At 22.5% G+C, this 9,832-nt stretch overlaps 1 protein-coding gene across 1 annotated transcript in view; it reads right to left on the reverse strand.

Moving 5' to 3' along the window:
• Positions 1-3,195: 3,195 nt before the first annotated feature.
• Positions 3,196-9,832, reverse strand: part of LOC111688409 (myosin heavy chain kinase D-like) — a 10,343-nt gene continuing 3,706 nt past the window's right edge. The window contains exons 3-4 of the mRNA XM_046947062.1: positions 5,354-5,782; positions 3,196-3,225 (exon numbers count right to left, since the gene is read on the reverse strand). Of these exons, the coding sequence (XP_046803018.1) occupies positions 3,196-3,225; positions 5,354-5,782 (459 nt within the window). The remainder of the gene's footprint in view (positions 3,226-5,353; positions 5,783-9,832) is intronic.

Raw genomic sequence — 9,832 nt, forward strand, 5'->3', positions numbered from 1 at the left:
AGAATGGAAAAAGTTTTCGTAAATTTTCTATAGAAAGGAAATATGTTTTATGGAAAATTGAATTTCTTTATAGATAAAATGTCCCATTTTTTTAAAAAAATATTTTTAAAAGTTTCTCTTTTTATAAAAAAAAAAAACATTCGTAAAAAGTTTCTTGTTTATAGAAAATTTTCGAAATTTTTATTTTTTGTGGAAAATTATAGAAAATTTTTGTAAAGTTTCTTGTTTTTATAGAAAATATTTGACAAATTTTTTATAATTTAACTTTTTATAGAAAATGTTTTCCATTTTTATAAAAAAGAAAATCTGAAAATTTTTATAAAAAAAAACATTCCAAAAATTTCACTTCTTTATAGAAAACTTTCTTTTTTTAAATTTTCTTAATTTTGAAAATTTTCGGAAAGATTTTTTTATAGAAAATATTTGAAAAATTTCTGACAATTTATCTTTTAATAGAAAATGTTTTTCATTTTGAATAGGAAAATGTCTGCAAATTTTCTCTCTTTTATGAAAAACATTTGAAAAATTTCTCTTCTTTATAGAAGAATTTCGAAAAATATCTCTTTTTTATAGAAAAAGTTTGTAAAATTTCTCTTTATATAGAAATTTTTCGTAAAATTGTAAGAAAATTGTTGAAAAATGTTTCCTTATTAAAGAAAATATTCGGAAAACTTCTCTTTTTTATAAAAAAAAAAATATTTGAAAAATTTCTTTGTAAAATTTCTCTTTGTGTAGAAATTTTCAGAAAATTTTTCATTTTTATAAAAAATTTCCGATTTTTTTTTTTTTTGTAGAAAATTGTGGAAAAATGTTTCATTATTAAAGAAAATATTCGGAAAACTTCTCTTTCTTATAAAAAAATCTTTGCAAAATTTCTTTCTTTTATTAAAAAATTTTGAAAATTTTCTTTTTCTATTGAAAAAAATTCCCAAAGTTTCTTGTAAAATTTATCATATTTTTTATTTTAAAAAAATTTTTTTTGTAAATTTTTCAAAATTGTTACTTAAGACATTTTGCACAGACAATCCCCTAAAGAGTGTTTTAGTATAGTTTTTTTATACATAATAATTTTTTTTTTTTTATATGATTTTTCCTTTTTATGCCAACATTGTGCTAAAATAAACTTTTTACTAATTATTGCTTTACATTTTGCCTTGACTTATAAATCGATTGATGATTATTGCGTGTATAAATAAAATATATAAATTTTTTTGTTGCCACAAATTTCAACAGCAACAAAAAATAAACACAAAATGTTTCAAACTTATAGTTTAGCGTTGCCACAGAAAAATGAAGGTGGTAATATAAACACCTCCTTACTACGAAATCCATATCCTTTTTGCACTACTTCTTCTCCTCACCAAGTTGTGTTAAAGCAAAAAGTTGTAGAAATATCACCATTGAGTCAAAAACTAAAATAAAAATCTAAAAAGAATTTTTAAATATTAAATTTATTTTTGATTTGATTCTTATTAAACTTACTTTGAAAATTGTACTTAAATTTAAGTCATAGAAATTATAGGCTGAAAATTTAATAGGATTTTGTAGAATTTGCATAATGAAGTCATCGATATAAAAAGCGGGTAACGATGAGGTTTTCAATTGTTTGGCTATTGCAATAACCTGTAGAAGAGTAGAAAAAGGTTTAAGTCGGAGTTTAGGTGAAAATTGTATTTTTTTATATTTTTACACAATTGAAGAAAAGGATTAAAGGTCAAATGTTTGATTATTTGAAATAACAAGTTAGCCTTAAGCTTTGTTGCCAACTAAAGTTTTTCATTAAAAAAACTATTTTTAATACCCACTAACGAAAGTAATAACATAAATCGAAAAATGCCATGTAATCAAAAGTTTTTTTTTTTTTTTTGCGAAAAAACATATTTTTATTTCCTTTTTGAAAATACAATAAAAAAACATAATAATTTGTTTACAACATAAAATATAATTATACACAAGTAACGCACACAGGTCAACTTTAAAATAAGACTATTATTGCATAACAAGTATTTAACTGCTAATTAATGTTTTTACAACGTTCCCCCTCGATATAAAAAGGAAAGTTTTTGAATACAACTTTTGTTACTTGTTTATTCAAGCATTTTTTTTATTTTGTATTTTATTAAAACACGAAAATAACCTTAATTAATTGTCTAAAGTCAGCGAAAAATTAACAGCCACTTTGTAAACGAAGCATAAAATTTGCAGGGAAAAATCTTTTCTTGTTAGGAAACAAGAAAGAAAGTTGTTCTTTTAAGAAATAAAACTAAAATAGCAATGAGGTGTGATTAATTTAAATAAGAGAAGAGTGTTTATTAAAGGGTTATAAAACATTAAAATTTAATTTTAAAAAGTTTAGTTGGTGAAAATTAATCTAAATAGGGGAGACTATACAATTAAGTAAAGGGAAATTTGATATTTAGAACAAAAAAAAAAATTTTCGAAAATTTTCTTTCAAAAAATGATTCGTAAAATTTCTAAAGGAAAGAGAAAATTTTTTGAAGAATTTATATAAAAAAATAGAAATTTTCTGAAGAATTTCTATAGAAAAGAAAAATTCTCTGTTAAAAAATAAAATTTTTTCATAGAATTTCTATAAATCTTTACAAAGAAACATTTTCTAAAGAATTTCTATAAAAAATAAAATTTTCCAAAGAATTTCTATAGAAAAAAAAACTTTTTTAAAAATTTCCATAGAAAAGAAAAATAACAAAGAGAAATTTTCTGAAGAATTTCTATAACTTTAATAACAAAAAGAAATTTTCCAAAGAATTTCTGGGAAAAAGAGAAAATTTTCGAAAAAAAAAAATTATTGTAAAGACAAATTTTCCGAAACTTATCAGAAAAATTTCTATTGGAAATTTATATATTTTTCCAAGAATTTCTATAAAAAATATAATTTTTTCAAAAAATTTCTATAGAAAAGCGAAATTTTCCGAAGATTTTCTATAGATAAAAGAAATTTACCGAAAAATTTCGATAAAAAAAGAAAATTTCCGAAAAATTTCTATAAAAAGGATAAATTTTTTGAAAAATTTCTATAACAAAAAATTTCCGAAGAATTTCTATTATAGAAATCTTTTCAAGAATCTCTATTGAAATTTTTCTGTTGAAAATAGAAATTTCTCCAATATTTCTATAGGAAAGATATATTTTCCGAAGAATTTCTATAGGAAACTGAAATATTCCGAAGAATTTCTATAGAAAACCCTGATATACGAAGAATTTCTAAAAAAAAGAGAAATTTAAAAATAATTTTCAAGAAATTTACATAGAAATGGCAAATTTTACGAAGTTTTTCTATAGAGAAGAAACATTATTGAAGAATTACTATTATAGAAAAAAAAAACTTTTTTTGAATTTTTCCGAAGGATTTCTATAGAAAAGAAAAAATTTTCAAAGAAATTCTATAACAAGAAAAAATGTATGTAACAAATATAAATTTTCTGGAAGAATTTCTATGTAAAGAAAGAATTTCCCAGAAATCGCAAATTTTACTAAGATTTTCAATAGAGAAAAACTATTTTCCGAAGAAATTTAATAGAAAAGAGAATTGTTTAAAAAATTTTTATGTTAGAAAAAATCATTTCAAACAATTTTTATAGAAAAGAAAACATTTTCGAAGAACATAACAAGAAAATTTTGTTTAAAGCATAACAAATATAAATTTTTCGGAGGAATTTCTATGTAAAAAAATCATACAAATCGCAAATTTTACGAAGATTTTCTATAAAGAAGTACAATTTTCCGAAGAATTTCAATAGAAAAGAGAAATTTTTTTGAAGAATTTCTAGAGAAAAGAATTTTTTGATGAATTTCTATCATAGAAAAAAACTTTTCAAAGAATTTTTATAAAAAATAGAAAAGTTTTGAAGAATTTCTATAACAAGGGAAGTTAATTTAAAGATTTTCTGTAACAAATATAAATTTTCCAGAAGAATATCTATAGAAAAGAGAAATACTTTGTAAAAATTCTATAGAAAGAACAAATTTTACGAAGAATTTTCATTAAAAATATGAAGTTTTCGAAAATTTCTATAAAAATTAAAATTTTCCGCAAATTTTCGAATTTTCTATAAAAAAGGAAATTTTTTTGGATTTTCTATAGAAAAAAATATTCCGAAGTATTGCTAGGGAAATGAGAAATTTTTCGAAGAATTTCTATAGAAAGGACAAATTTTACGAAGAATTTCCATAAAAAGTATGAATTTTTCCGAAGAATTTCTACAAAAAAGGTAATTTTTCTAAGAAATCCTATAGAAAAGAGAAATTTTTCGAAGATTTTTCATTATAAAAAAAACTTCAATGAATTTCTATAGAAAAGAGACATTTATTTGAAGAATTTTTATGAGAAATATAAATTTTCCGGAAGAATTTCAATAGAAAAGAGAAATTTGTATAAAAATTCTATAGAAAGGACAAATTTTCCTAGAATTTTCCAAAAAATTTCTTTAGAAAAGAGAATTTTCGAAAAATGTTTATAAAAAGGACAAATTTTACGAAGAATTTCTATAAAATGTATAAATTTTTCCAAAGAATTTCTTTAAAAAAGATAAATTTCTGGAAGAATTTCCATAGAATCGTGAAATTTTCCGAAAAAAAATTCTATAGAAAAATTAAAATTTTCAAAAAAATTCTATAGAAAGGACAAATTTTACGAAGAATTTCTATAAAAAGTATACATTTTTCCAAAGAATTCCTATAAAAAAGAAAAATTTTTGGAAGAATTTCTATAGAAAAGTGAAATTTTCGAAAAATGTCTGTAGAAAAAAGAAAGTTTTCGAAAAATTTCTATAGAAAGAACAAATTTTATGAAGAATTTAAATAAAAAGCATGAATTTTCCGAAGACATTCTTTAAAAAACATAAATTATCGGATGAATTTCTATAGAAAAGAGACATTTTTCTAAGAATTTCTATAGAGAAAAAATTTTAACAATGAATTTTCATAAAAAGAAAAATTATAAAAAATATAAGTTTTCTATAGAAAATAGAAAATTTCCGAAAAATTTATATTAAAAAGAGATATTTTACGAAAGTTTTCTATAGAAAAAGTAAATGTTCCGAAATTTTTTGTAAGAAAAATGAATTTATTTCTAATGAAAAATAAATTTTTCACAATTTTTCTATAAAAATAAGAAGTTTTGCGAAAATTCTCTATAAAAAAAGAAGAATTTTGAAAAAAAAAGAAATTTTCAAAAAAAATTTTATAGAAATTTCTACGTATAGAATAGTAAACGTTTTCTCAAACTCTCTATAGTAAAGAGACGATTTTCTAAAAAAAAGAGAAATTTTTCGAAAATTTGTGTAATTATTTTTTAAATAATTTTTCTAATAAAAATCCTTATTACACTCACCCTTTTCGAACATTTATCACTTAACGAGCACATTTTTAATAAGATTATAACCATTGGCAAAACCATATGCAGACCATGCAAAACCTCTCTTAGATCGAATGACTGATAGGCGAGTGCAGTTACTGCAACATACATAATTTCAGTTAATTCACAAATACACAGGAAATTCGTTAGTAAAACGGATAGGCCAAATAATGATGAACATATTAAAGAGATTTGGATTATTTTGCCATAAATACATTTCATTGTCCAGATACGTTGCAGTAAATAGTGTCTGACAACAGATATGCTGCCATCACTATCAACACTACAGTCAATATTATATAAAACACATTGATTATTAAAAACATTCATTTCCGCCGGATGTCCAACTGTTTGCTGTTTGTCCTTCTTTTGCTGATGCTGCTGCTGGTGTTGTTGTGGTTGTTTCTCATGTAAATTAATTTTTAAACATTTTTCCAGATTTTCTAAATTCTCATCAATTTTTATAATAATCAAAACAAATTGCAAATAAACTGCCCTTATGGCCTGTAATGTCAATATGAAACGAAAATAATTGAACAGGGAGAAAAAGCTTGCGTAATACCATTTATAGATTAAGGCAATTGAATTTGATAGAATCTCTACAAGACAAAAATATCTGTAGAATATAATTTTATAACAATTACTAAATTCAAAATTATGAAATAATTTCAATTGAAAATCATCTTCAATTTCTTCAAATAATTTAAAAATATAAGCCTCCAGTTTACGTCTCATTATCACGCGACAAGCGATAAATATTCGCACAATTTTAAAGGCCATAACAAGAGCCAGATTTACAAAAACCATAATATTTTGTATGACATTTATATCGGCTGTATCCTCGCTGGCACGTGACCTAAAGTCATAGACCAGCTTCACATCGAGTATGATAAATATTAAGTTATAAAATATTAGTAAATTTTCTGTATATTTATTATTCGAATGACAACTTACGCCCATAAAGCGTTAATAATAAAGATAAATTTTATATAAAGTTGTTGGTGACATGCCGTGTTTTCATCACAATTTAATTTTATTTTTCTATGTGTTTTATTTTTTAATTTTTAATTTATTCCCGTTTATCCGTAATTGTGTTATTTATTGTGCAAAGACATTTTACGCTATGAGTGTTAAGTATTTTTTTTTTTCATTTATATTAATGTTTAATAAATATTTGCCAATTCACTTAATTACTTGAGCTACAGTTAAGGAAAATAGTTAAGGATATCATTTAAACTAAAAAAAATTATTTTTGGAAATATTTGTATAGAAAAGAAAAATTTTCCGATAATTTTCCATACGAAAGAGACATTTTTTCAAAAAATTTTCTTTAGACAAAAGAAATTTTGCGAAATTTTTAATTTTTTTTTAGAATTTTCTATTGAAAGGCATTTGCGGAAAAGGCATTTTTCGAATGTTTTCTATTGAAAGAAGAAATTCTCCGAAAAATTTCTATAGAAAAGAGAAATTTTATGAAAAATTTCTATAAAAAAAATATATATATTTTTCGAAAATTTTCTATAGAAAGATTTTTACAGAAAAGAAAAATTTTCCAAAGATTTTCTATCACAAAGAGAAAAAATTCCCTAAAATTCTTTTATAGAAAAAAAGAAAATTTCCGAAAAATTTCTATAAAATGAAAAACTTTCGAAAAATTTCTATAGAAAAGTTAAATTTTCCGAGGATTTCCTATAAAAAGTAGAAAATTTTCTATAGAATTGATAAAATTTCCAAAAATTTTCTAAAAAATTGATAAAATTTCCGAGAAATTTCTATAGAAAAGAGAAAATTTCCGAAAAAATTTCTATGGAAAAGATAAAATTTTCTATAGAAAAGATAAAATTTCCGAAAAATTTCTATAGAAAAGAGAAAATTTCCGAAAATGTTTTATTGGGAAAAAGAAATTTTCCGAAAACTTTCAATAGAAAAGAGAAATTTTTCGAAAATTTTCTATAGAAAAGAGAAATTTTCCGAAAATTTTCTATAGAAAAGAGAAATTTTCCGAAAAATTTCTATAGAAAAGAGAAATTTTCCGAAAAATTTCTATAGAAAAGAGAAATTTTTCGAAAATTTTCTATAGAAAAGAGAAATTTTCCGAAAATTTTCTATAGAAAAGAGAAATTTTCCTAAAATTTTCTATAGAAAAGAGAAATTTTCCGAAAATTTTCAATAGAAAATAGAAATATTCCGAAAATTTTCAATAGAAAATAGAAATTTTACGAAAATTTTCAATAGAAAATAGAAATTTTACGAAAATTTTCTATAGAAAAGAGAAATTTTCAGAAAATTTTCTATAGAGAGTAGAAATTTTTCGAAAATTTTCTTTAGAAACGAGAAATTTTCCGAAATTATTCTATAGAAAATTTCCGAAAATTTTCTATAGGAAAAGAAAAATGTTTCAAAAACTTTCTATAGAAAAGATAAATTTTCCGAAAATATTCTATAATTTTATAATTTTCGAAACTTTTTAAGAATAGATTAATTTTACGAAAATTTTACCGAAGATTTTCTATAGAAAAGAAACCAATTTTTATACAAGAAATAAATTTTCCGAAATATTTTTGCAGAAAAAAGAAAAAGTTTCTATAGAAGAAATAAATTTTCCGAAAAGTAAAATTTTCTGAAGATTTTCTATAGAAACGAAAATTTTTTTCGGATATTTTCTTTACAAAAGGGAAATATTTATGTGAATTTTCCGAAGATTTCCTATAGAAAGAGAAATTTTCTTGAAAAATTTCTATAGAAAAAAGAGAAAATTTTTTATAGGAAATATAAGTTATCTAAAAGTTGTTAATGGAACAAAAAATTTTGCCAAACAGTTCTATAGAAAAGTGAAATTTTACAACATTTTCCAAAGAAAAACTATTTTCAAATATTGTCGAAGAAAGAAAAATTTTTCCAAATAATTTCTTTGGAAAGAAGAAAATTTTCAAAATTTTTCTATGAAAAAGGTAATTATCTTTCTATAAAAGAGAAATTTTCTATAAAAAAAAAATTAATAATCTTCCGTTATGAATCGTTAAGCAAACGCTCTATTGATAAGAAACTCAATACAGAAGAACAATCTAAGAGATCAATTGGTAAGTCTTCCCAGAAGATGGTATCATTCAAGAAACACACTTCTGCAGAAGTTGTGTGACCAATAAAAAAAGGATATTACTTATTTGCATGGTAAAAGTACAATTTCTTGTAAATTTCTTTTCCTTATAGTGTCCACATAAAATATGTTCATACCATCACTTAATAAATTATTAATAATGTTTTCATCATTTTCACTTTTCCCCCACAAAAATGTCTGTCTGTCCTTTCTGTTGGTTTACATTTTCATCAATTTTTTTTTCAATATTTTATTTTAATGAATACAGTTTTCTTTACACACAAATGTAAACATGTAAATTAATACATTAATATGTATGTATTATATATGTATTTGTGGTTATTAATTTTAATTGTGGGTGTTGTCCAATTGTACAATACAGCAAGAATAACAAAAACATAATAAATAAATTATTGTTGCTTGAAAATAAAACGTGTCAAAAAGTATTAAATTTTAAGACTGTCAATTATTTTGTGTAATAAACACAAAAGGGGATTGTCATCAACTGTTTTTTTTTTTCTTTTTGGTAAAATTTAAGAGGATTTTAATTTATGTACTTAACCATAAATTCACAAAAAAAGTATTTAATTTCGTTAAGAAACATAATAACATTAAAGAAATTCTAATTTATCTTATTTTTTAATAAAATCTAATTTGTTATATTATTTTCTTTCTTTGCTATCATCTTTTGCATTATTTTACTTTGTTGTCAAAATCATTCCTAAAACTTATTTAAATACTAAATGCAAATTGTTTTGAAAAAAAAAATGAAAAATAATGACAAAACCGTATGTCTGTTGAAAATAATCTTGGTATTTATTGATTTTTTATTGAAATTTAATGATAATTTGAGGGATTTTTTTGCTTTCTTTGCAAATGATATTGCTGAAGACAATTTGAAGTACTGCGAAAGAAATGAAAATAAAATTATTTAAAAAAATTTAAGTCAAAAGCATTGAGACATTAAATGTGTGATATTTACATTTTAATATGATAATAAAAATGTTTTTACTTTAGCTTTAATTTAATGATTTTCAAAATCATTAAACGTTTAGTTTAGGTATAAACTAAGTGGCTTTCGATAGGTTAATAGTTAGAGTTTTTGTCTTGTAGACCAGAGGTATTGGGATCGATTCACACCTGCGGCACTGTTTAAGCACCCTGTTGCGTGTTGCTTAGTCTAGTCTATAGTCTAGTCGATAGTCTAGTCGATAGTCTAGTCTATAGTCTAGTCTATTGTCTAGTCTATTGTCTAGTCTATAGTCTAGTCTATAGTCTAGTCGATAGTCTAGTCGATAGTCTAGTCTATAGTCTAGTCTATAGTCTAGTCTATAGTCTAGTCTATAGTCTAGTCTATA

Source organism: Lucilia cuprina, chromosome 3, assembly GCF_022045245.1.
Source record: "Lucilia cuprina isolate Lc7/37 chromosome 3, ASM2204524v1, whole genome shotgun sequence".
Classification (NCBI taxonomy): Eukaryota; Metazoa; Arthropoda; class Insecta; order Diptera; family Calliphoridae; genus Lucilia; species Lucilia cuprina.